The sequence below is a fragment of the Gopherus flavomarginatus genome, chromosome 10, assembly GCF_025201925.1.
Source record: "Gopherus flavomarginatus isolate rGopFla2 chromosome 10, rGopFla2.mat.asm, whole genome shotgun sequence".
In the NCBI taxonomy this organism is placed as follows: Eukaryota; Metazoa; Chordata; order Testudines; family Testudinidae; genus Gopherus; species Gopherus flavomarginatus.
Window position 1 is genome coordinate 1512926 of NC_066626.1, and position 27343 is coordinate 1540268.

Consider the following 27343-nt stretch of genomic DNA (forward strand, 5'->3'; position numbering starts at 1 on the left):
CCCACTTCGGGGCAGATCCTACGCTCAATTTACGCTAGGTGAGGATCCGCCCCTTAAAAGGAGCACTAGAGGCCTGGCTTGCAGCTGCCTTCACAGAGCTTTGGATGCCAGCCACTTCATACGATTTCTCTGCCTCTACTTATATTTATACCTGCTTACTCTATTTTCCACTCCATGCATCTCATGAAGTGGGTTATAGCCCACAAAAGCTTATGCCCAAATAAATATGTTAGTCTCTAAGGTGCCACAAGGACTCCTCGTTGTTTTTACGGATACAGACTAACACAGCTACAACTCTGAAATCTGCCTCTACTGTTTTTTTGTTAAATGCTGCCTTTCCCTACCTCGTTCTGAGACAGGCTCATTTCCTTGAGGCCTGTTCTGTCTGAGAACTGCCCTGTTGATGACAGTAGTGCCTAAGGTGCGGTACACACACAGGAGAGCTCACGCTCTAAGCAGACCAGACGGACACAGGGTGGGGAAGGGGTAGAATGCACAAGGTGATGGGAGCAAATGGCCCGTTAGTGCCAGGCTGTTTTTTTCTCCTGGGAGGGGGAGTTACTGAGGAGGAGAGCAGCTCCCTGGAAGGGACAGGGCAGAAGATAAGGGGGTAAGCGGGGTGAGGGGGGCAGCTGTGGAGTGCAGCTGAGGTGAACAGAGTGGGGAGGTGGGTGGAAGCATTTGGAGCAAACAGCCAATCAGCACAGTGCGAAGGGTCCTTGCTTAGCTGCCTCAGCCCCTACTGGCTACCACCTCACTGCAGTTTGAGTCATTTGTGATAGTGTTGAACGTAGTAAAAACCAAAAGACTGAGCCAGAGAAGAGCCTGCTGCAGGGTGTGGCCAAGTGGGAATTTTTGGTTATATTTTCATGAATAGGGGCAGGGCAGGGACTTACCCAGTAGGGGTTGCTACCCAGTGGGTACAGAAGGGTCAAAAAGCTCCTGCAGGAGAGCAGGAGACATTCAGTGCTGGGGTCACAGGTGCCTGGAGTGACATGAATAGATTAAGGACTGGCTGAAATCCAGACAGACAATAGGATGCCCCAGGGACCTGTGGCAGGTGGAAGATGTAAGCTCAGCATGAGCTGCAGGAGGAAGACAATGGAAAAGGGCTGACAGCAGGCTAGGATCTAAACTGGCCTTTGGAGAGAGGCACTAGCTGGCACAGGGGACTGACAAAGGGACACAGAGAGAGGAGCTTGGCTAGGTACCACCACAACAGCAGCCCCTCTGAATTCTGACCTGTCTTTACGACTGCTTCGCTGTGCTACCATAAGGCCTTCCTGCTGTTGTGTTCCAGGGGATTAATAAGCTCTAACCTCTTTTGAAAAGGCTGCCTGGTGTTACTACAAACACATGGTGAGGTGCAATGATCCCTGCCAAGGACAAAGTCGGAGCAGGAGTCTATCTTACTTGGATTCTTTGGGCAGAGCTCACGGTGTGAAGCAGGCGTGCTGAAGCCCAGAGGCTCAGTCTGAGGCACTGAGGCCACAGGACTTACCTTTGAGGAAGAGTGGAAGCTTGTGACCTTCTCTTGGTGTTATCTGGACCAGTGATCTGCTAGGTCACTTCATTCCTTGACTCTGGGAGCCAGCCTTATCCTGCTCTGCTGTGAGAACCCCCACTCCGGGGCTGTTCACGCACAGTCTCTGGCATGTAAGCTGCTCCTTGGATTATGCAACCGAATGGCACTAGCCAATATCTCTGGTCCCAGACACAACCCTAGGATCTTCCGTCCTGCAGTGTCCAGTTATGGCCGCTGGACACTGCAAGCTTATAGGAGTTCGTCAATTTAACAAAGAAATTGATATGTACCAGGCTTGTTCTCCCAAGGGGAGTCTCTGACACGCTTCAAATCAAATGTACTGCTTCAAGTAGAATAAACAAACAGATTTATTTACAAAGACAGATTTTAAGTGATTATAAGTCAAAACATAAGTCAGATTTGGTCAAATGAAATAAAAGCAAAATGCATCCTAAACCGATCTTAACACTGTCAATCTCCTTACAAACTTAGATGCGTCTCACCACAGGCTGGCTGGCTGCCCTTTCAGCCAGGCTCTCCTCTTTGATCAGTGCTTCAGTCGCTGGGTGGTGATGTCTGTAGATGGAGGTAGAATAGAGAGGAAGAGCATGGCAAATGTCTCTCCCTTTTATCATGTTTCTTCCCTCTTCACTTTGTTTCCCCGTCCCCTTCAGAGTCAGATGAGCATTACCTCATTGCTGTGCCAAACTGACCAAAGGAAGGGGGGTGACTCACTTGAGAGTGCAACAGATCCATTGTTGCTGCCTAGGCCAGTGTCCTCTGTTCCTGTGAGGCTGGGCTGGGTTTGTCCCATACCTGCCCTGATGAGGTGTGAACTGCCCCTCTGCTTTTGGGGAGTTTTTGCCTGGCCTTGTTTTAAGCCATGAGGACACATTTTCAGCCTCAAAACTATATACATGAAATTACAACCTATAACACTTACTATAACATTACCATAGCAACAATGCTCAGTATATCATGAGCCTTCTGAAGACGTCCAACATGACAAACTTTGCATTAGATACCACACAATTATATGAAAAGGATGAATGTGGGGGTGTAGTGTGTTCCCACAAGGTACAGAACATCACAGACCCCTTTGGGTCAGGCACACGGAGGGGTTCCCTAGGGCACAGCACACGGTTCCACAGGATCTGACATAGGGGAAGCTAAGTAATCCGCTAAAGGAACAGTGATAGTGTTGCCAAGAATTAAATTAGACGAAAGCGCAATACTCTCCCATCCATTTGAGATGCCAGAACAAGACTGCCAGTTTCCTTCCCTGTTTATGTGAGATCTGCCCCCTCAAGAGGAAGCCCTGTGATGCTGGTCATTGCTAGAGGAACCCACCCTGGAGACAGGCTAGAGTTTTACCTGTAGCTAAAGCAACAGAAGAGTCCAACTAAGTGATTTTTGGCCCAGTTTGCAAGGCCTTACATGCAAGGTGGTGAGTCAAGAGACAAGCTTTCCTCAGCAGAAGTTGGTCCAGTAAGAGAGATCACCTCACCCATCTTCTCTCTAATATCCTAGGACCAACATGGCTACAACACTGCACTCAACTTCATGGCGTCTGTTTGGAGAGAGCACAACTTCTGAATGCAGTCGGGGGGGAGGAGCATGCACACACAACCCCTGCCATGGAGGAAGAATTAAGGACTCCAGCATGGAAGGGATATGGAGGCCTCTGATATGGGGTACACACAGCCCCTGCCACAAGTGGGGCTTTAGGGAGTTGCTAAAGTGCAGGGGAATGAGAGGAAGACACAGAGCTGGTAGGGGAAGAAGTGGGAGCACCCAAGAAATCCCTGCTGTTCACAATGAACTCAGCCTACAGAAGCTATGATGCATGCAACCCTCTAGTGGTAGCTCTCACACAAAGGGACAGCAGCTTGTGACAAATGCCCCTTGTACTGGGGTAGACTATGCTGCATGCAGCCCAGTTAATAGATCCACTGTCTTGTTGCAGGGAGGGGGGAGCAAGGAACACTTTACCTGTGAGAGGCTTTAGCACAGTTTGGACACCATCATCCAAAAGTGAGAACCTCTGCAGGGTTGCAACTAGCTTCAAAGGAAGAAAGCAAGTCACTGTTAGAGGATATGGGACAATATGTTCAGAAGACTGAAAAGACAGGCTAAACTGGGCCCCTTCAAACAACATTGATTTTACTACAGCCAAATGCAAGGAACAGCCATTTCAGAACAAGGAATGCAGGCCATACCTACCAAATGGCGGACTGGATCCTGGACCGCACTGGCTGAAGAGGATTTACAGGTCTTAGACGAAAAGAAGCAGCTTGTGAACTCCCATTGTGATGCTACAGCTGAGAGGACTAATATAATCCAGGTCTGTTTAAAAAAAGGGAGTAGTGAGGTGATATTACCTCTTTAAGTGGCCTTGGTGAGACAGATATGGGAATACTGCATCCAGTGCAGCCAGCTAGCTTTTTAAAAAAAACTTAAATTAGGGTTGTCAAGCAATTAAAAAAATTAGTCAAACAATAACAGGATACCATTTATTTGAATATTTGTGGATGTTTTCTACATTTTCATACACAATACAAATTTCATATTCTACACAATACAATTTGTACATTGCTCACGATATTTAGTTTTTATTACAAATATTTGCACTGTAAAAAAACAAAAACAATAGTATTTTTTAATTCACCCAACACAAGTACTGGAGTGCAATCTCTTTCTCATGAAAGTTGAACTTACAAATGTAGAATTATGTACCCAAAACACTGCATTCAAAAATAAAACAATGTAAAACTTTAGAGCTTACAAGTCCACTCGGTCCTACTACTTGTTCAGCCAATTGCTCAGACAAATATGTTTACATCTGCAGAATATAATGCAGCCTGCTTCTTGTTTACAACGTCACCTGAAAGCAAGAATAGGCCTTTGCACGGCACTGTTGTTGTAGCCAGTGTCACAAAATATTTACATGCCAGATGTGCTAAAGAGTCACATGTCCCTTGATGCTTCAGCCGCCATTCCAGGGGACATGCATCCATGCTGATGATGGGTTCTGCTCAATAATGATCCAAAGCACAGTGGACCGATACATGTTCATTTTCATCATCTGAGTCAGAGTCCACCAGCAGAAGGTTGATTTTCTTTTTTGGTGGTTTGGGTTCTGTAATTTCTACATCAGAGTGTTGCTCTTTTCAGACTTTTAAAAGCATGCTCCATACCTCATCCCTCTCAGATTTTGGATGGAACTTCAGATTCTTAAATCCTGGGTCCAGTGCTGTAGCTATCTTTAGACATTTCACATTGGTATCTTCTTTGTCTTTTGTCGAATTTGCAGTGAAAGTGTTCTTAAAATGAACAACATGTGCTGGGTCATCATCTGAGACTGCTATAAAATGAAATATATGGCAGAATGCGGGCCAAAAAACAGAGCAGATGACATACAGTTCTCCCCCAAGGAGTTCAGTCACAAATTTAATTAACACATTATTTTTTTAATGAGGGTCATCAGCATGGAGGCATGTCCTCTGGAATGATGGCCTAAGCATGAAGGGGCATATGAATCTTTAGTGCATCTGGCCTGTAAATATAGAACCATAGAATATTAGGGTTGGAAGAGACCTCAGGAGATCATCTAGTCCAATCCCCTGCTCAAAGCAGGACCAACACCAGTATCTTGTGATGCCAGCTACAACAGTGCCATGCGTATGCCTGTTCTCACTTTCAGGTGACATTGTAAACAAGAAACAGGCAGCATTATATTCTGCAAATGTAAACATACTTGTTTGCCTGAGTGATTAGCTGAACAAGCAGTAGGACTGAGTGGACTTGTAAGGTCTAAAGTTTTTCATTGTTTTGTTTTTGAATGCAGTTATGCAACAAAAAAACCATTACATTTGTAAGTTGCACTTTCATGATAAAGACATTGCAGTACAGTACCTGTATGAGGTGAATTGAAAAATATTATTTTTTCATCATTTTTACAGTGCAAATATTGTAATAAAAATAATAGAGAGTGCTGTACACTTTGTATTGTGTTGTAATTGGCTTTAGGCCAATTCCACCAATTCCCCTGAATTGGGCCCCGTGCCTAAGAGGGCCCCGTGCCCAGTGAGAATTTCTTCCCTGCCTAGAGGCGACTTTTTAATTTTTACTCACCTGGCAGCTCTCCGGGTCTTCGGCGACACTTCGGCGGTGGGTCCTTCAGTGCCACTGAAGACCTGGAGTGAGTGAAGGACCCGCCGCCGAAGACTCGGAGCACCGCCCGGAGAGTACAAGTCCTATGTGTTTTTTACATTTTTTTTTTATATATAGTCATCCCTGCCGCGGCCCCATTGAAACTGTTCAAATTGCATTTCCTAAAGCCAGCCCTGTTGAAATGAATATATTTGAAAGTGTAGAAAAAGATTGAAAATATTTAATAAGTTTCAACTGGTATTCTATTGTTTAACAGTGCGATTAATCACAATTAATTGTTTTGAGTTAATCATGAATTAACTGCAATTAATCCACAGTCCTAATTTAAATAAGTGTTGAAAAATGGAGGAAGGTGCAGAAAAGAGCTACAGAAATGGTTCAAGGGCAGGAGAAGATGCCTTGCAGTGAGACCCAGGGAGCTCAGGCTGTTCAGCTTATCAACACCAGCTTATCAGCATACCTCCCTTGGGATCTCAGATCCTGGGATCTAAAGGGCTCTTCAATCTAGGGGAGAAAGTCAGAGCAAGAGGCAGTACCTGAAGGTGAAAGCAAAGAGATTCAAATTAGAAATAAGGCACATTTTTCATAGTGGTGATGATTACCCCTTGGAATAAACTCCCATGGGAAGGGGATGGATTCTCCTTCTCATGGGGGGGTCTTCAAATCCAGGCTGGAGGCCTTTTGGAAGATGCTTTGGTCAAACAGGTTACTAGGTTTCATATGGGGGTAACAGTGAAATTCCTGGCCTGTGATAACTAGGTCAGGCTATACGGGCCACTAGATCTTAAGAGGCATAAGAATGGCCATACTGGGTCAGACCAATGGTCCATCTACCCCAGTATCCTGTCTTCTGACAGTGGCCAATGCCAGATGTCCCAGAGGGAATGAACAGAATAGGTAATCAAGTGATCCATCCAGTTGTCCATTTCCAGCGTCTAGCAAACAAAGACTAGGGATGCCATCCCTGCCCAGCCAGGCTAATAGTCATTGATGGAACTATCCTCCATGAACTTATCTAGTTCTTTTGAACCCTGTTGTAGTCTTGGCCTTCACAACATTCTCTGGCAAGGAGTTCCACAGGTTGACTGTGTGCTGTGTGAAGATATAATTCCTTTTGTTTGCTTTAAACCTGCTGCCTAGTAATTTCACTTGGTTACCCCTAGTTCTTGTGTTATGAGAAGGAGTAAATAATACCCCCTTATTCACTTTCTCCTCATCAGTCACAATTTTATAAACCTCTATCATACCCCCCCAGTAGTCTCTTTTCCTGAAAAGTCCCAGTCTTATTAATCGCTCCCCAAAGGCAATGAAGGGTTCATTCCATCCAAGCCACCTCTGTTGGGAAGGAAGAGTAGATGGAAAATGCACTTTTCAGAAGGTTTAATGTGGCACTGGGCACCTGTCAGGCCATTGATATGGTCTCTTCTGGGAGCAGAGAACGCGACACACTGTTGATACAACGGGAAGTTTTATTTCTCAGTCTGGACACTAAGAATATGTTTAAAATGGCTATTGGGGAAATCTACAAATTTAAAAGCTTCAACTCTTCTCCAGGCTTCTCCTTCCCACAGTAAGAGCCTCACAGACAGCCTGCAGAGAGAGCAAGAGAGAGAGAGAGTCAGGAATTATGACAGACTACAGGCAGGGGAAGATACTACATTTATAAACAGCAGGTCCTGCTGTAATGTCACATGCCATGATCGAGTTATGTCACGGTTACAGAAAATGAAGACCGTGTTTTCAGAGTCAGAAGCCAAGGCATCAAACTGAAGGGCTGAGCCACTGGCTATACCAGTACAGTTAAAGGGATGCACCCTAGTGTTGATGCAGTTATGCTGGTATAGGAGTGCTAGTCCTGGGATACTATTCCTATACGAGAAGGTGAATAAACTACTGATATAAACATGTAGAACTACATCCACTCTAGGGGTGGTACTGGGGTCTACAGTGCTAAAAAGTCACACCCCTCACTGATCTAACTGCCCCAGTACAAGATCTGTACACAGACCAGGCCTTAGGGTCACATGTCACTTATACAAGAGGGCACTATTTTAGTGTGCACTATATAGCCTCAGAGAGCTTCTGACTCAAAAGGAACATCAGCCTGTTTCTAGTGGAGGAAGGTCCTCTAGGACACCGAGCTTTCAGGAAGTGACACTAGTTCAGTAACATTCGCTTTGGGCAGGAAGCAGCTTTGCTGGAGTCCACCCTCATTTAGGATCTTCATTTGACTGCCCCCTCATTCCATGGGATTATTGGCTCCTAGCTACAGGACACATTCTGCTCATGAAAGCAGTGTGCCTTGAGCAAGTACCTTAGTAACTAGTCCCTTCAGAGACTAGACAGCAAATGTCCCAGAGTACAAGACATGCCCAAGACATGAGTACAGTAAGACTCAGCACTGACCCAGTACAGCAGGGACATACAGGCTCTTGTGATAAACTTGATGTTATATCATGACCCTTCCCCACCTTCCAGACACTTATAAAAGTTCAGTCCCACTTCGATGGTGTCCTGGCCTCATACCATTTCTCCAGGAGTGACCCTTCGGAGTCCATGCTGCTGCTGAGGTGCTCACGGCCTACATTTGCTGGTTTCCATCCTGGCCTGTCTCACCAACACTGGACAATGAGACGGAAATGGAGATGAGTTAGTACACGCACATCAGGATGAGCACTTAGCAAGGCCCATGTCACGCTGCCAGATAGCATGTGGGAGCTGTCTGAAGGGACTTTCTGCATAGGACATGCCTGCATCACGGGACTCTACCTTCATAAGCCCCGTCCCCACTGCCACATGCATCGTAGTCCAGGTTACCCAGCTCTGAAAGGCCAGTTCTAAATAGGACCTCATGGCATTCCCTGGGATCTGCCACCTTTGTGTGCTTGAGGATTCCCCCTTCTGCCAGCTGGACTTTCCCTTAGGGAGTCCTGGCAGAGTCTCGCTATCTTGTTCCATGCCAGAGTGCACTGGATTGTTTCCCCACAATACCCTTGGTAACAAGAAAGTCTTGCCCCCAGGGTAAGCTGCCATGTGCCTTCCCAGGGCAGCCCACACATGAGTTTGGACCTTCAGCCCAAGTGAACGATGGCCCCCTCCCACTTTGGCAAACAGCAGCTGTTCAGGCACCTGCATGGATTTTACTCCTGGCCGGGAGGGTTTGTGGAGAATGTGCCCACAGTGTCTGGATCATGAGCTCTCTGGGGCATGAACAGTCTTGGCTTGTTTGCCCAGCCCCTAGCACCGTGGGGTCCTGCTCCCCATCTGAGGTCCCCAGGTGCTACCACCACTCGGACTCTACTCAGAAAGCACATTTACAGTAACTGGCAGAAGTCAGCATTTCCTGCTGCCATGTGTTTAAACGGGGGAAGGAGCTAGACATGTTCCACTCACAAAGCAAGGATTTCAGGGTGAAGCAGCCAACAGCTGACTGCTCCTGTATATCCAGTCTTGCTTTGGAACACAGAGTGTGTTTCCTTAGAGGGATATTTCACTTTCAGTCCCCACCGCATGCCTGGCTTTGCAGTTCTCCTCTCTGCAGGACCCTCCATTTCCATGTGCTGCATGCATTGCATTGCAGGGCACATCCCCTCCAGCAGGAGGCAGCACACACATGCACATGCAGACACACCCAGAGCAGGGCTCATCCCTCCAGCAGGGGGCAGCGCTTGCACATGTGCACACACATATACACACACACGCTATTGTTCCTGGTCACTGACACCCCCCACTACGCTGCCCCCCACAGCCCGTGAACTACGACCTCACCAAGAACTACCTGGACCTGGTGGTGACCCACACGTCTGTCATCCTGTTGCTGTCAGGTATCGAGGACCGCAAAGCCCTGACTGGGATGTACAACTCTGCCCATGAGATGACCCAGGGCAGCGGGTGAGAGGGAACTGGGGGGAGGGGACTGAGGGGGGTTGTGCAGGAGAGGGTGATTCACACAACGCTGGGCTGGGCCACGGGATCCCTGCTGCCGGGTATGTGTGGGTCAGAGGGCTCCAGGGGGCAGTGTACAAATCCCAGAGGTAGTGCCCATGTGGAAGAGTGAGGTGCATTGGCAAAGCCAGCAAGGTCATTTGCCATGAGGTGCATGACCCAGGCATTGCATTGCAGTTCAGGGAGGGATGCACAACCCAGGCATTGGGGGGCAGTTTGCTGAGGGTTGCATGACGCAGGCAGTGGGAACAGTTTGCTGAGGGGGCATGAACCAAATCTCTGCCCTTGCTGTCCCCATGCAGCGACCCCTGCTACGCTCGGCTGGCCCAGATGGTGCTGGAGTATGACACCCCACTCAAGGAACTCACAGAGGAGTTCGGGCCTCACACCAAGGTGAGTGACACTGGCAATGGGCTGTGCTCATGAGGGGAGGGGGTGGCTTGCACTAGTGATAACCACTGGATGCAGCAAGGGGCTGTGGACCAGGGGAGGGGATGGCTGGTACAAGTGATCATCACTGGGCACAGCGAGGGGCTGTGGACCGGGGGACGGGGTGGCTGGCACTAGTGATATCTGCTGTTCCCAGCTGTCACTGCATGAGAGCAGAGTCTGGTCTGCATGCACGGTCCTGTGAGAGGGCCGGCGCTACCATTTAGGCAGCCTAGGCAATCGCCTAGGGTGCCAGAATAAATGGTGGGCGCCGTTTTGCCGGAGGGGGCTGCAGGCGGCTCCGGTGGAGCTGCTGCAGTGGTGCCTGCGGACGGTCTGCTGGTCCGCGGCTCCAGTGGAGCTGCCGTAGTTGTGCCTCCGGACAGTCGGCCACTCGCGCGGCTCCAGAGGATGTCCCGCAGGCACGATTGCGGCAGCTCCACCGCCGCCGCGAAGCTCCGGACCCTCCGCAGGCACCACTGCGGGCAGCTCCACTGGAGCCGCGGACCAGCGCATGGGGCGGCGAAATTCCCGTCTGCCTAGGGCGCTCAAACCCCTAGCGCCGGTCCTGCCCTCACCCCTGGCCTTTTCATTGGGCCCCTGCCCCGTGAGCCCCCTGACCCCTTCCTTTCCGTAACCCGATACGACTGCACACCCTGCAGCTGATTCGTGCTGAACCGCACCTAGGGAACAACTCTACACGCTCGTGCTGCACACAGAGCACTTCCTCACCCTTGTTTCCCGCCCCGATACCAAGTGGCTGGGTGAGGAACCCCGGTGGTCCAGCCTGTACTTCACCTTGGTCCCTTGGCCTGCTAGGGACATTGGTTGGCTACTCCTTCATGGAGCCTGGAGCACAGGCGTGTACCTGGCGTGACTCACCTCCATCCTGATGCCTGTCCATTTTGCAGCGTGAGGGAGACCCTGACGCTCACCTATCTGCAATGTGCCAGGTTGCAGCCCCTTTTCCGGCTCCTTCAGAACCTCCTGCTGAGGTTCTGGCTGCACTTTTCCCCACACTTCTTCATATACACACACCCTGTCTGCAGCCCCACGAAGTCACAAGACCTCCTCAGCAACCTCCTCCCGGTGCTGGCCAAATGCCTGTCCACAGCACCAGGAGGAGGATGCTAGACGAGGGGGTGCTCTGCGACAGTGGGTCCTATTTCCGTTCCTCCCTTGTCTCATGCATCCGGGCAGAGTTCCTATGGGTGGCGTCTACTGGCTCTCTAGACACCTTTGAGGAGCAATGTGTGCTGTCCAGGGTACTTTGCTCAGTGTCCCCCTCTGGATCCCTGCTTTTGAACCTATGACCCTGTGATGAGCTCCTTGGGGTGCAGCTTGGAACTCTGGGACTGCTGTGCCCCCTTTGGTTTCTGCAGCCTGGGAGGTATAGAAAGTCACACCTCCCCCCTTAGGTTACTGCAGGAGGGTTGGTCACTGACTAACTCGAAGGCAGTTTGTATTATAGTTCTCTTGGCATCCAGCCATCAAGGCCATGAGGTGGTGTGCCTCAGTTTCCCCATTCACACACAGCAAACCAGATTTCGTTATGGTTTCTTTGCTGTGATAAGCTTTAAATCTGCTTACAGGTATTAACTGAGAACTAGCGTTACCATAAGCCAGGGGTGGCCAACGTGAGCCTGAGAAGGACCCACAATTTACCAATGTACATTGCCAAAGAGCTACAGTAATACATCAGGAGCCCTTGATCAGCCTGCCCCCTGCTCCCAGTGCCTCCCACCCACCAGCAGCCCCTCCATCAGCACCTACCCTTCCCTCCCCATCAGCTGTTTCCTGGCATGCAGGAGGCTCTGGGAGTGAGCAGGGAGGAGTGAGGGCACGGCAGGCTCATGGGAGGGGGTGGGAGGGGGCGGAGTGGGGGCAGGGCCTGTGGGGTGGGGAAGTGAGCACCCCCTGGCACATTGGAAAGTTGGCACCTGTAGCTCCAGCCCCAGAGTCAGCGTCTATACTAGGAGCCGCATATTAACTTCTGAAGAGCCGCGTGCAGCTCCGGAGCCCCAAGCTGGCTGCCCATGCCATAAGGTTTAATGTCAGTAACAAAATTCTTATCCCAAAACTTAACATTAATACCAACTTTTTGTTTATCAGAGATGGGTGTTTACAAGTATCTTTATGATACCACACCTCCTGTTCAGACAGTGTAGTATGAGGTTAGTTTGTTCGGTACCCAGGGTGTCTTTGACTCTCTCCCGTGTAATCAGTCACTGGTTTTTCTTTCCCTCAGCATTCCCCTCTGCATGGGCTCTTAATTTAATTACTTTTCTAGGATTTTAATGTCTCAGGGTCTGGCCAGATAAGGGTCCAGGTGGATCCTGCACACTGGCTGACCCTTTGGGGGGCTACCTCCCAACCCCAGGACTGTACATATGCAAAAAATCCAGCTTTCTTTTTGGGGTTACTCAGTGTTTTCCCCTCCCAGCTCTGAGTCCTTCCCTGCCCCCTAGAGGGCTGTGATCTGTGCTCTCTGGGCTAGGTGTGTTTACTCTTTGATCAGATTCAACTTTTCTCAACAGCTCTCTCATAACTGTTCCCTGTCCCTCACCAGCCTAGGGGAAAATACCCTCTTCTCTGTCAGATGGGTTATTTCTGCTCTCACAAACTGCCATCTGGCAATTTTCTGGTCTCAACTTCTCTGCTGTCACAGGCATTGGAGCTGCATCTTGGTTTAAAAAGACAGTTAGGTTTCAAACACATATCAGAAATAGCATCCTGAAAAACTGGGACCTGGATTGGGGTACCTCCCCCACCCCTTTCTCTGTCCCTGAGAAGTCAGCTGTGTGACTCTTCCCCTCCAGGAGGTCAGTTACACAGTTCCTTCTCAGAACCTGGGTCACAGGCTGAGTGTCTGGATGTACAGATGTTGACTCAGCCATCCAGTCCTGGGCATCCTCTCCCAAGTGACCAGTGAGGAGACATTCCTGTACCCCCACTATTTCTTCTCCAGTCTCCTCCTCTGGGCCCCCTCCTAAGACACATTTCTCTGTGCTCCCTAGGAAGGGGTCCCCTCCCTTGTTCAGCTGCAAAACTCTGGACAGTTTCCTTAATTACTGACAACACCTCTCCTGCCCCTGCACCTGAGGGCATGTTGTCTTCTGCTGGAAAGGAGCTAGTCTCTGGCCCTCCCATTCTTGGAAGCACCCTGCTTCCCTGTGTTACAGAGTCACCGGAATCCTCACCCACCTCAGTGGTTTCTGAGATCCCCTGCCCCTTCCCTGGGCTCTCCTCTGGGACACACTGCTCTCTGCTCCCTAGAGCCGGGTTTATCTCTGGTTCAAGCTGCAACTTGCTGACAGCTAACAACCTGGATAGTTCTCTCCTGGCAGGCGTTACACCCCCATCCCTTCCAGCTGCAGTGCAGGAGTTGGTCTCAACCACCCTCCCACCTGGAAGCATGTGGCTTCCCCCTGCTGCAGAGGAATCAAGGAGACTCTCTCCCATTCTCTCAGTAGTTCCTGAGACCTTACCCTTTCCCTTGGGGATCCCAGCATAAAACTCATTCTTGCTGTGGTTAAATACCTCAATCTGAGGTACACAGAAAAAATCATTACCAAGAAGCAGGTCGACTAGGAGGTGTTCCACTACCCCCACTCTCAAAACACTTTCCAAATCTTCTCACACCACATGGGTTTTAGCTCGTGGTACAAGGAATCTGCTTTCACGGACCCCACAATCTCTGCCATTTGGCCAGGTAACATACTGGCCTTTGAAACCACACTCTGCTTAACCGGAGAGATCTGGGCCCCTGTATCCCTCTGCCCCAAGTACTCCCTGCCATTAATTTCGATTATCTTAACATGCTCCATATCTGGTTCTGCAGAGGCTAACCTCACAAAACCAATATGATAGGTTCAAGTTGCTTGGGGGGTTTCTGTGTTGAGGACGGCAGAACTAACATGAGCTGTTGGTTGCCTGCTTCCTCCTAGCACAGGGCGTTTATTCCTCAGATGCTGGTTGGACTTACATTGATAGCACCTTTTGGGCTCTCCTGCTTTTACAGGATGTTTGGGACAAGGGTTAGAGGAATGGTTTTGGGGAGGTGAGTACTCGGCCTCTCAGCCATCCTCCCTCTTGCTAGGGATAAAATGGGATCTTCCCTTCCCACCAGCTTTAAACACCTCTTTCAGTGGGTTGTTTTCAATAGACACCTGGGTCCATTCAAAAGCATCAGCAAGAGACGCCATCTCATCCACAGACTTTACATCTTTGTCCCATAGACGCTGCTTTACATCAGCCTTACATGTGTCTAGGAAATGCTCTGGAGCAACAAGCTCCCGCATTCCCTCAAAGCTTGTAACACCTTTGCCCCTCAGCCACTTTCCCATCAAATCTTTCATTTTGTTCTCATATTCCCCATTACTCCTACCAGTATCCCTCTCAACATTCCTAAATTTAATGCTGTATGTTTCAGGGGAATCTGAAACCTTCGCAAAAGCATGTTTTTAAATTTACAATAGTCTAAAAGCATCCTCAATAGGCATTTCATTTAATACCTTTAGAGCTTTACCAGTTAATTTTGCAATCAGGGCAGGAACTCTCTTAGCCTCAGGGATCTCATGCACTGCACACAGCTTTTCAACAGTGTTCAGATATTCAGCAATATTGTCTGCCTCATTGTATGCAGGACATAAATGGTCCCAATTGTGGATTTTTGGAGTGATGGCAATTGCTGGGACTGGTGGGTTCTGGTTCTGCTTTTCTAGCAGGTTCACTTGGTGTTTTTGCTCTCTCTCTCTCTCTCCGCCCACTCTCCTTTATCACCAGTTCTTTCAGGTCTCTGGTGCTCCCTCTCCTTTTCTGCAATCTGCAGCTTCAAAAGCTCTTTCACAATCACTTCACTGCTTTCACTCATTTTCCTGATTTTTCTATCTCTGCTTCCCTCGCCCAAAATAAGCAAACAGAGAATAAACTGGTAGCCTCCTCCTGACTCTCCTTAGCCACCACACTTAAAGCCTTCACTTAAAATCTTTACACCAGTGTATGAAGTGCAAATCTTGCTCAGTACAACAAGCTGTGTATTTCCCCCTGCTCGCTGGCCACTGTGATGAGATCCCCGGGGTGCAGTCTGGGATCGTGGGACCACTGTGCCCCCTTCACTCTCTCCAGCCTGAGCTGTCTCTCACGATGCCTTGTTAGTGACCAGCAGCAAACCCCTCCAGGTGCTGGTATCACTCAGCACAACAGCGTGTGGAGCCCCACGCCCAGCTAGATTGCATGGATGCTCCCAGAGCCACTCACAAACAACACCGAAAAAGGGACCAGAGCCAAATCCCCACAGCTCCCAGCACTGTACCCCAGGAATATACCATCTTGCACTGCTCAAGATGAGCAATGCAGATTTATTAATTGGTTCACCGCTTCATTAATGGAAAGTGGATATACACTAGCCTTTGCAAAACCTGAGCAGATTTTCCCCACACTTCAGACAAACTCACTGGTAAAGATAAACAATTAAACATATTTATTGACTGTAAAAGGTAGCTTTTAAGTGATATTGAGTGATTGGCAAAAAGTCAGTTAGTTACCAAAAGATAAATAAATTTAAGCACACAGTCTAAACTCTCGACCTATTAGACTGGGCAACATCTAGCTTAAGCAGTTTTTCTCACTCCACTGGCTATTGCAGTCCATAGTATACAGATTTCCTCCTCGAAATCTGGGCCAGTCCCCTCAGCTGGAGGCTTCCAAGTGTCCTTGATGCCTGCAGCGTAGGTGGGTGAAGGAGAAAGGCCCAGTATGTCTGCTTTATACCTCTGTCTACTCTGTCTGTCCATCCTGTCTGTTTTATACCCTCAGTCCATGTGTTTGGGGACCACAAGTCCAGGCATGTCTGGGGGGCACTGCTGAGTCTCCAGGCAAGGTTGAGCAATTCCCCTGGTGTGGCCTTGTGCAGGTGAATCACTGAATTGTAGCTCCCTTGCTGGACAATGGTTGTTGATGGGTTGTTTGAAACCCTGCCCTGATGTGGGTTACTTTCCTTGCTGTTGCTTCTGGGGAGCTAATGTCTGGTTGATTCCCCAGCTTACAGCATGTTTTAGTGACCACCATACAACACACTTCTCATAACTTCATATGCATTAATGATACACATATATGGATAGAGAAATGACTTTCAGCAGATCATAACCTTTCCCCTGATACCTTACAAGGCATGCTTTGTACGATTATATGAAAATGAAGAATATGGGGGTTACAGGATGCTTCCCCAAGGTATAGAACAGCGGTTCTCAAACTTTTGTACTGGTGATCCCTTTCACATAGCAAGCATCTGAGTGCGACACCCCCCTTATAAATGAAAAACACTTTTTATATATTTAACACCATTATAAATGCTGGAAGCAAAGTGGAGTTTGGGGCGGAGGCTGACAGCTCGTGACCCCGCATGTAATAACCTCACACCCCCCTGAGGGGCTCTGATCCCCAGTTTAAGAACCCCTGCTATAGAATGTCACAGACCCCGACTCCCGACTCTGTTCTTCCTGAGACTTGGTGTTGGTGAGCAGTGAGGACCTCGTAGAAGAAATGGTGGTAGGGGACAACCTTGGTTCGAGTGATCATGAGTTGATTCAGTTCAAACTAGGTGGAAGGATAAACAAATGTAGATCTGCGATTAGGGTTTTTGACTTCTCGAGGGCTAATTTTAAAGAGTTAAGGAAATTAGTTAGGGAAGTGGATTGGATGGAGGAATTAGTGGATTTAAATGTGGAGGAGGCCTGGAATTACTTTAAGTCGCAGCTGCGGAGACTGTCGGAAGCCTGCATCCCGAGAAAGGGGAAAAGAACCATGGGCAGGAGTTGCAGGCCAAACTGGATGAGCAAGCAACTCAGAGAGGGGATTAGACATAAGCAGAAAGCTTACAGGGAGTGGAAGGAAGGCAGGATCAGTAAAGAAAGCTACCTTGCTGAGGTCAGAACATGTAGGGATAAAGTGAGGAAGGCTAAAAGCCGCATTGAACTGGAACTTGCAAAGGGAATCAAAACCAATAGTAAAAGGTTCTACAGCCACATAAATAAGAAGAAAACAAAGAAAGAAGAAGTGGGGCCGCTATACACTGAGGATGGAATGGAGGTTAAGGATAACCTAGGCATGGCCCAACATCTAAACAAGTACTTTGCCTCGGTTTTTAATAAGTCTAGTGAGGAACCTTGCGATGATGGAGGGACGATAAACGGGAATGTGGATATGGAAGTGGATATTACTGCAACTGAGGTAGAGGCCGTACTTGAACAGCTCGATGGGTCAAAGTCGGAGGGCCCGGACAATCTCCACCCGAGGATATTAAAGGAACTGGCGCGTGAAATTGCGAGCCCGTTAGCGAGAATTTTTAAGCAATCGATAACCTCGGGTGTTGTGCCGTATGACTGGAGGATTGCTAATGTAGTTCCTATTTTTAAGAAAGGGAAAAAGAGTGATCCGGGTAATTATAGGCCTGTTAGCTTGACGTCTGTAGTATGTAAGGTCTTGGAAAAAATTTTAAGGGAGAAAGTAGTTAAGGACATAGAGGTCAATGGTAATTGGGACGAATTGCAACACGGATTTACTAAAGGTAGATCGTGCCAAACCAATCTGATCTCCTTCTTTGAGAAGGTGACGGATTACTTAGATAAAGGAAACGCGGTAGATATAATTTACCTAGATTTCAGTAAGGCGTTCGACACGGTTCCGCACGGGGAGCTGTTAGTTAAATTGGAAAAGCTGGGAGTGAATATGAAAGTTGTAAGGTGGATAAGGAACTGGTTAAAGAGGAGACTCCAGAGGGTCGTATTGAAAGGTGAACTGTCGGACTGGAAGGAGGTCACCAGTGGAGTCCCTCAAGGATCGGTTTTGGGACCGATCTTATTCAACCTTTTTATTACTGACCTTGGCACAAAGAGCGGGAATGTGCTAATAAAGTTTGCGGATGACACGAAGCTGGGGGGTATTGCTAACACGGAGAAGGACAGGGATACTATTCAAGAAGATCTGAACCACCTTGTAAACTGGAGTAATAGGAATAGGATGAAATACAATAGTGAAAAGTGCAAGGTCATGCATTTAGGAATTAATAATAAGAATTTTGGATATACGTTGGGGGCGCATCAGTTGGAAGCGACGGAGGAAGAGAAGGACCTTGGGGTACTGGTTGATAGCAGGATGACTATGAGTCGCCAATGTGATACGGCTGTTAAAAAAGCAAATGCGATTTTGGGATGCATCAGGCGGGGTATTTCCTGCAAGGATAAGGAGGTGTTAGTACCGTTGTATACGGCGTTGGTGAGACCCCATCTGGAATACTGTGTGCAGTTCTGGTGTCCCATGTTCAAGAAGGATGAATTCAAACTGGAACAAATTCAGAGACGGGCTACGAGGATGATCCGAGGAATGGAAAAACTGCCTTATGAAAGGAGACTCAAAGAGCTTGGCTTGTTTAGCCTGGCCAAAAGAAGGCTGAGGGGGGATATGCTCGCCCTATATAAATATATCAAGGGGGTTAACGTTAGGGAGGGAGAGGAATTATTTAAGTTTAGTACTAATGTAGCCACGAGGACGAATGGGTATAAACTGGATACTAGGAAGTTTAGACTTGAAATTAGACGAAGGTTTCTGACCATTAGGGGAGTGAAGTTCTGGAATAGCCTTCCGAGGGAAGTAGTAGGGGCAAAAGACTTTCCTGGCTTTAAGACAAAGCTTGATAAGTATATGGAGGGGATGTTATGATAGGATCGTTAATTTGGGCAATTGATCTTGAATTACCACCAGACAGGTCTGCTCAATGGTCTGCGGGGAGATGTTGCATGCGATGGGTACTGAGTTGCTGCGGAGAACTCCTTCTTGGGTGCTGGCTGGTGACTCTTGCCTACATGCTCAGGGTTTAGCTGATCGCCATATTTGGGGTCGGGAAGGAATTTTCCTCCAGGGCGGTTTGGCAGGTGCCCTGGAGGTTTTTCGCCTTCCTCTGCAGCGTGGGGCACGGGTCGCTTGCTGGTGGTGTCTCTGCAGCTTGAGGTCTTCAAACCATTTTTGAGGATTTCAATAACTCGGTCCTGGGATAGGGGTTGTATAAAATTGGATGGGTGGGGTTCTGTGGCCTGCCTTGTGCAGGAGGTCAGACTAGATGATCAGATTGGTCCCTTCTGACCTATGAGTCTATGAGTCTATGAGTTGTCCCCTGCACTCAGTTGGACCCTGGGTTCAGTGGCTCCTCCTGTAAGATTTGGGGAGGGGTCTTTAGATCTGGACAGGCTTGTGCCCACCTGGAATTCAGGAAGGCACAGCTGGCATGCAGTTGTGCCAGCCTGGCCTGGTGTGGATATGTGCTTATGCTGACAGTGCACGTGAGGGGCTGGACGCGGCTTGTGGGGCAATGTGTGTGAGACCGGAAGTGTGGTATGGACAGCTCCTGGCTCGCTCCAGATTCGCAGCCAGGGGCAGCTGAGATCTGAACCTGCCCCAGCAGGTCTGGCCCGACATTCAGCCCCAAACCTAGCTCCACATAACGCTTTATGCCTGGCCCCAGGCCCCCTATGGTGCTATCCTCACCTGAGAGCAGCACATGGTTATGGGCCCATTTCTGGCCCCCAGCATTCCTTCTAGGAGGTTGTGTAGTTGTAGCTGTAGCTGTTGTATTGCTGCTGCTGCCTCTGCTAACTGCCCCCTGCCCCTTCCAGGCCGTGACCAGTGCACTTCTGTCTCTCCATTTCCTCTTTGTCCGGAGGAACCAGTCAGCCAAGCAGTGGCGCAGCGACCAGCTCCTGAGCCTGATCAGCAACTCGGCCACCATGCTGAGCCCGGCCAGCTCGGATGTCGTGAGTCTGGCCTTCCGGGGCCTGGGGGTGCAGAGCTCAAGGGGTGTTGCCCGCAGGACACTGTATGATGGCTCTGCCCGCAGCTGGCTCGCCCAGCTGAGGGGATCCCAGGGGGCTGGGACAGACCCCCACCCCTTGTCCAGCAGTGTAGGGACAAGTGTAGGGACTCCCAGCATTCACGGCCGATCCCTCTCTGTGGGGAGCGAGGGCAGTCGCCATGCCAGGGTGCCTCTTGGTGCAGCCATTCAGGTAGGACCCGGTGATCCCAAGTGCTTGGCCACGGAGACTGGGGGGCTGGGTCAGCTCACAGGGCCAAGGGGGCAGTGAGGGTCAAGAGCCAGGAGAGCGGCTCTGCCCGTGTCCGTTCCTACTGGCGAGTGGCTGGGAAGGGCCGTGGAGAGCAACGCTGAGGAACGGCCCCTCTCTCCACAGACGGCCTGCGAGTACCTGTCGCTGGAGGTGATTGAGCGCTGGATACTGAGTAAGTCACCCTGCACCTGGTGGGAAGGGCCCTCGGGGGGGCCCATGCCCCACCTGGCATCCACCCATCCCCATATGCACCCTTCACAGTACGAGGCTCCCAGTGTGGTGGGCAGGCAGTTGGCAGGGAAGGGTTAACACTCATCATGTCACCTGCCTGGTCCTGGGGGTTCAGGCAGGTCCCACCTCTCTGAAAGTTACAAGCACCAGAGACCAGAGAATGCCCAGCCCAGCCAGGAGCCCGGCCCCGGAGCCCTGCCCAGCCCTGGCCATTACCTCACACTAGCAGCCCCAATCTGGGGCCTTGGTGCTGGGGATCGCTGCCCCTTTTGGCACAGCAGCACCCGCGTCTGCTGACCTCTGGATGCCTGGCAGTGCCTGCTCGCCCCCTGGTGATGGGAGGGGGCAGGATGGGGAGTTGGGGTTGGCGGCTCCTCTGTGCCCCTTGTGCCCCTGACATCCCACTCACTATGCCCCTTCCCCTCCTGTACCCTTGTGCCCTTCACCCCTGCCACCCATGCCCTGCCACCTACTGTATCCCTGACATGCCGCATCCCAGGGTCCCTCGCCCCCTGCCGCCCCACACTCAGTGCCCCTCATCCCTGCCGCTTCCTCCCAGTGCCCTGCCATGCACCTACAACCCCACCCCCTGTGCCTCCTGACCCCTGCTGCCCCAGCCCCTATGCCCCTCCCCTGCTGACTCCTCCCTGCGCCCTGATACCTACTGTATGCCTGCCATGCCCCACCCAGGGGCCCCTCGCTCCTGTCGCCCCAGCCCCTCTGCCCCTCGCTCCTGCCACCTCGCCCCTGGTGCCCCTCGCTCTTGCCAACTCCTCTCCTGACCTGCCACATTCTGCATCCCTGCCATGCCCCTGTGCCCCTTGCCCCCCGCCGCCCCACCCCCTGTGTTCCTCACCTCCCTGCTGTGCCCCTGACCCCTCCCCTCTGCTCCTCCCTGCAGTTGGCTTCCTCCTGTGCCACGGCTGCCTGAGCTCGAACCCGCAGTGCCTGGAGCTGTGGAAGCTGGGCCTGCAGGGCTCGCTCTACATCAGCCTCATCCGTGACGACGCCCTGCAACTCCACAGGGTCACCGAGGAGTTCTTCGGCCGTCTGAAAGGGTAACAGGGCGCTGGGGGGGCAGCAGGTGGGGGGTGCTGGCATGCGTGGGGACTGGCATGGGCATGGAGGGTGGCTGCTGGGGCAAGGCAGGTTAGGGGTGGAAGGCAGGTGGTGGGGGCAGGGGGCGTCTGGCAGGGAGACGGAGCGAAGCTGCTGAGGGCAGGGCAGTGGCAGGGAGGCAGTGGGCAGCTGGTGTGGGTGGGTGGCTGGTGAAGGTTGGAGAGGGATCCCCACCAGACCCAGGGGAAGGGCAGGGAGCGCCCAAAGTGACTAGTACAGTGTCCCGGCTCCCAGGATCGGTGCCACACCCCAGCTTTGGGACAGGCCCTTGGAGGGACCCCTTTAATGTGCCGGACCCCAAGGTGGTCTCACTTCCTCCAGGGCAGCCATGGGACCTCCCAGCCTCCTGAGACTGACGCTCGGGGCTCCAGCCCTCCTGCCCCACCCTGGGAGCTCTGCTCAGCAGCTCCCTGAGCCAGCCTCCTGGTGCTGCTGGGTCCCCTCGTCAGAGCCGCCCCTTCCCCATCTCCCCCAGCCCAGCTGTGTCCCCTGGAGCCCAGTACTGGAGTCCTCAGCTGAGCGACCCAAAGGGGAAAGCACAGGCTGACCTGGCCAGGCCGGGGCCCCAGGGAGCTCCTTTCTCAGGCCTCATGTCTCCCTCTCTGACTTCCTCCCTTCCTCAGCTCCCAGGGGCTGGGAGTTCCTTCCAGCAGCCAACACTCAGTCACCCACTCCCCTCCGCCCAGGCCTGCTCTCCAGGGGAGCCTGCTCCTCCCACTTGGCCCTGGGCATGAGGTGTCACTGTCCTGGTGACTGGGCTTTCCATTGAGATGGGTCAGCCTCAGCCAGACTTTTAGTGAGCTTCAGGGTCAGCTAGCCAGGCAACCCTCCCTCCTTGCCTCATCTCTTAGCCAGCCCCAAGTGCAAACTTAACTCTTGTGCCCTTCATAGGGTAACAGTGCACAGTCTGGGGGAAACTGAGGCACGTACGGGCATCAAAACTATTACAGAAAATTCCCACTTTGTCACATGCAGCAAAGTCTGTGCTGGAGTCTGGTGGGTTGGGGATGGTAGGAGGCTGAGCTGCGCTGGAGGCTGTGCCAGGGGCTCTGCTTCAGGGGGCTGCACTGGGGGTTGTGCTAGGGCTTTGCCGGGGCTCAGGTCTGGCTGGGGGCTACCCTGGTGATCAGCACTCACTCTCGCCCCCTCCTCAGGTATGGGAAGCGGGTGGCCGATGTCAAGGAGTGCAAGGAGCATGCTGTGACGCACAGGTAAAGGGTGCCTGGGCCTTGAGCACCATCCACACTTGGGTCCTGGGTCATCCATGGGGATGGAGGTTAGTGCCTGCGGTGGGGAGGTCCACTTGGCACTGGTCAGTGCCCATTGCAGTGTGGGCAGGGCAGGCGTCCAACACGCCTCTGCTAACACACAGCACCTCGTGCTGCTCTAGTCCTGTCCCACTGCCCTACCCATGCCCCCAGTCCCCTCCCCCATAGTCCCTGCTATCCCAGCCCTGGGCTCCTCCGCCACCGCCCTACCAGTGCTTCCAGTCCCACTCCGCAGCCCCTGCTATCCCAGCCCTGGGCTTCCTTCCAGCTCTGACAGTACCCCCAGTCCTGCCCCACAGCCCCTGCTATCCCAGTCCTGGGCTCCCTCCCAGATCTGACAGTGCTTCTCAAGCCCGACCCATGGCCCTTGCTGTCCCAGCCCCACACTGGTTTCAGGGATGAGAGATATTTGACCCTCATTACTCCTCTGATGTGGCTGCCCCACCCAACCCCCCTGCATGGTCCTGCTGTAGCCGCATCCATGATGGAATGAGCAGCCTTGGACACCCTGGTGCTGAGCTGGGCTGTGGGGTGGGCATGGAAGTGAGGTGGGGGTGGGCAGTGCAGTGTCCAGCGCAATCACCTCCCCCCTCCCGCACAGTGGCCAGTTGCACTGAAACCAGCGGGCTTTCCTGCGCAACGCAGTGCAGGAGCTGGAGGCGCTGCTGAGCGACCAGCCAGGGCTGCTGGGCCCCAAAGTGAGGGGGCCAGGGCCGTCTTTAGGCCAATTCGACCTATTCTGGGGAATCGGGCCCCGTGCCTAAGAGGGGCCCCGCGCCTTAGGCACCTTTTTAATTTTTTTTTTAAACTTACCCCGATCCCCGGCTGCAGTCTGCTCCGGGGTCTTCCATGGTCCCGCTCCTTTGAGCGAAGAGCCAGCTGGAGCGCGGCACGGCCCCGCTCTCCCAGCTAGAGCTCCAGCCAGGGCGGTGGGGCTTGCCGCGCTCCGGCCGGGGATCCAGCCGGGAGAGCGAGGCCTCGGGGCTTGCCGCGCTCTGGCTGGAGTGCGGCAAGCCTGGCGGCTCCGGCTGGAGCTCCGGCCAGAGCGTGGCAAGCCCCGCGACCCCGGCTGGAGCTGTGGGCCCTTTAAATAGCCCCCGGAGCCCTGGGGCAGTAAGGGGCTCTGGGGGCTATTTAAAGGGCCCAGGGCTCCAGCTGCCTTTGCCATCCCGGTACTTTAAATAGCCGCCGGAGCCCCGCCTCCCCCATGCATTCCCCAGCGCTCTCGCGGCTATTTAGAAGGTCCGGGGCTGGGTAGAAGGGGGTTTGGGGGCTACTTAAAGGACTGGGGTTCCAGCTGCCTCTGCTGCACCCCCTGACCTGCCCACACCAGTCCGGCCGCCCCTGCCTGCAGCCAGCTCTGCACCCCGTGCCCATAGCGAGACCCTGCCAAACCCCCTGTCCTGTCTCCAGCCAACCCCTGCCACGCACCCCTGCAGCCCTACCCAAAGCCAGCCAGCCCCACACACAGTGCTGCCCGCACCAGCCCTGCACACCCTGCCCAGCCTGCACCCTCTGCCCTTTCTCCAGTGAACTCCTGCTGCACTCCACTGCCTGAAGCCAGCCAGTTTCACACTCCACTGTCTTCAGCCCTGCAAACCCCTGCTGCACCGCCCTGTGGCCCTGCCTGAAGCCAGCACGCCCTACAACCCCTGTCTCCAACCAGCCCCACACCCCTTGCCCTGCCTGCAGCCAGACCCTTCCTCCAATCAGCCCCTGCCCTGCCTCCAGCCAGCCCATGTCCACTGCTGCCCTGCAGTTTCCAGGGCAGTAACCCTGCACACCTGCTTCAATGAGGGGGGCAGGGAGCAGCTGGGACCACACATGTGCACACCCCCAGGGAGTGGCGGGGACCCACACATGTGAAATGGCGGTCATTAATAGCCAAACAACAGCATATATGATGCAAAGTATATAATATATAATTTTATTATTCATATAGTTATGGAAAGTAAATAATACATGAAAGAATTCAAAGGCTTTTTTTTTCCACTTTTTTTTTAAGTCATCCCTGCCAGGGCCCCTCCGAAAATGTTCGAATTGGGCCCCGCACTTCCTAAAGCCGGCGCTGGAGGGGGCAGGAATTGGGAAGGGGAGTGAGCGTGTCTGTGTGCATGCGTGTGCATGTGTGTGAACATGTATGGTCACTGGGGTGCCATGTGTTTTTATGTCCAGTGTCCCTCTGCCCCACATCCTGCCGGTCACACTGACAGGGAGTGCTCCGGTCTCTGCCCTGCAGTCCCAGGTCTGGGGGGACAAGGGGTCTCACCCGATGGTCAGACCATGCAACGCTCCTCCGGTTCCAGCAGTTCCAGACGGCTGGCCAATCTCCCGCTGTGCTCCCTCTCGTCTCTTGTTCAGTCCCAGTCAGTGTCTGAGCCCCAGGCCCTCGGCCGAGATGTCCCCTGGGCTTCCTCTGTCTTGGGTAGGCTCAAGGGTGCATCTTCCCTGGGCAGTGAGGCAACAGGCTCAGCCCCAGGCTGTCCCTTGTCCCCGGTCCTGTGACAGGTTTCTCCTCCTTGGATTCTGAGCCTAATAGCCCACGTGTCCCACAGCTCAGACATAATTTCCCATACCAAAGTCTGGCAATAACGGGTGTGTTGTAAACAAGACATGAGAAGTCATTCTTCCGCTTTACTCTGCGCTGGTCAGACCTCAACTGGAGTATTGTGTCCAGTTCTGGGCACCGCATTTCAAGAAAGATGTGGAGAAATTGGAGAGGGTCCAGAGAAGAGCAACGAGAATGATTAAAGGTCTTGAGAACATGACCTATGAAGGAAGGCTGAAGGAATTGGGTTTGTTTAGTTTGGGAAAGAGAAGACTGAGGGGGGACATGATAGCAGTTTTCAGGTATCTAAAAGGGTGTCATCAGGAGGAGGGAGAAAACTTGTTCACCATAGCCTCCAATGATAGAACAAGAAGCAATGGGCTTAACCTGCAGCAAGGGAGATTTAGGTTGGACGTTAGGAAAAAGTTTCTAACTGTCAGGGTAGTTAAACACTGGAATAGATTGCCTAGGGAAGTTGTGGAATCTCCATCTCTGGAGATATTTAAGAGTAGGTTAGATAAATGTCTATTAGGGATGGTCTAGACAATATTTGGTCCTGCCATGAGGGCAGGGGACTGGACTCGATGACCTCTCGAGGTCCCTTCCAGTCCTAGAGTCTATGAATAGCAGGACAATCAGCTAGTTCTTAGCTCTTGGCAGAGCCCCCCTCGTCCCTCTGCAGTGCCATAGGGAGGAAATGGTCAGACACAGACGTAATCTACCCGCCAGGGTACATGTGGGCCTGCCTGCGTTGCGGGGCCATGCCGTGAGGTTTGTTTCCTCTCAGTTGCCCCTGTGAAGTGATTCCCCCCATTCCAGGTAGCCCTGAAAGACCCATGCCCCTGGCTGCCCGTGAGGGAGGTTATTTGGCTCTGATGGCCCCTCCCCTGTTTGCTGTCTGGTTTGCGGTGGTGCCTGTGAGCCCTGCCTGGAGCTGACCCCACCGATCTCCGCCCTGCCAGGCTCTCTGCGTCTTCGTGGCGCTCTCCTTGTGCCGCGACGAGGTGAACTGGCTGGTGCGTCACGCTGAGCATGTCACCAAGACCAAGACCCCTGAGGACTACGCTGGCAGGTCAGGGCAGGGCCAGGCTTGCAGGAGGCGGGGTGGGACTTGGGGGATGGGACCTGAGGTGTCCTGGACAAGGGGTGATGGTCCAAGGTGAAGTCTGGTTGTCGGGGAGTGGGGGGTGGGGACAGGCTTTGGGGTGGTCTGGATCTTCGGGGTGGGCCAGACCCTAGGTGGGTCTGGTTCTGGGTGTGACAGGCCGAGGTGGGTCTGTCAGGGGCAGGCCAGTCCCTGGGTGGGTCTGGCTATTGGGGCTGGAGGACCCTGAGGGAGCCTGGCTCTGCTTGGGGGAGGGACCGGCACTGGGGGGGGGTCTGGCTCTGTGGGCGGGGCCAGGCACTGGGAGGGTCTGGTTCTGTGTGGGGGGGAATTGGTGGGGGCTGGCTCCGTGTGTGGGGCTAGGCCCATTGTGGGGTCTGGCGCGGAGAGGGGGAGGCACTGGTCAGGTCTGGCTCTGGGGAGGGGAGGCAGTGTGGGGCGGTGTCTGGCTCCTGACGGGGACAGGCCCATGGTGGGTCTGGCTCTGTGCGGGATAGGCACTGGGAGTCTGGGTCTGGGGTGGGGGGCGGAATTGGTGGGGGCTGGCTCCGTGTGTGTGTTGGGGGGTAGGCCCATTGTGGGTCCAGCGTGGATAGGGGGAGGCGCTGGGCAGGTCTGACTCTGGGGAGGGGAGGCAGTGTAGCGGGATCTCTGACTCTTGAGAGGGACAGGCCCCTGGTGGGTCTGGCTCTGTGGCGAGTAGACACTTGTGGGGGGCCTGGTTCTTGAAGGGGACAGGCACTAGAGGTGGTCTGGCTCTTGTGGGGTGGAGACAGACACTATTCACTGTAAGATATGGGAGGCTGTGTGGGCCCCATGCTGAGTGGGGTGCACTGGACGCATGGGCCCCCTGAGCAGAGGAGAAGGTTGGGGTTTCTGCTCAGG

General features: G+C 52.4%; 1 protein-coding gene across 1 annotated transcript in view; it reads left to right on the plus strand.

The window, feature by feature from the left end:
* The window catches only part of LOC127030051 (nck-associated protein 1-like), a 76563-nt gene that overhangs the window by 13986 nt on the left and 35234 nt on the right, over window positions 1-27343 (plus strand). The window contains 8 exon segments of the mRNA XM_050915960.1: window positions 9447-9589; window positions 9946-10036; window positions 19741-19878; window positions 20311-20359; window positions 21320-21476; window positions 22692-22748; window positions 23407-23503; window positions 26316-26425. Of these exon segments, the coding sequence (XP_050771917.1) occupies window positions 9447-9589; window positions 9946-10036; window positions 19741-19878; window positions 20311-20359; window positions 21320-21476; window positions 22692-22748; window positions 23407-23503; window positions 26316-26425 (842 nt within the window).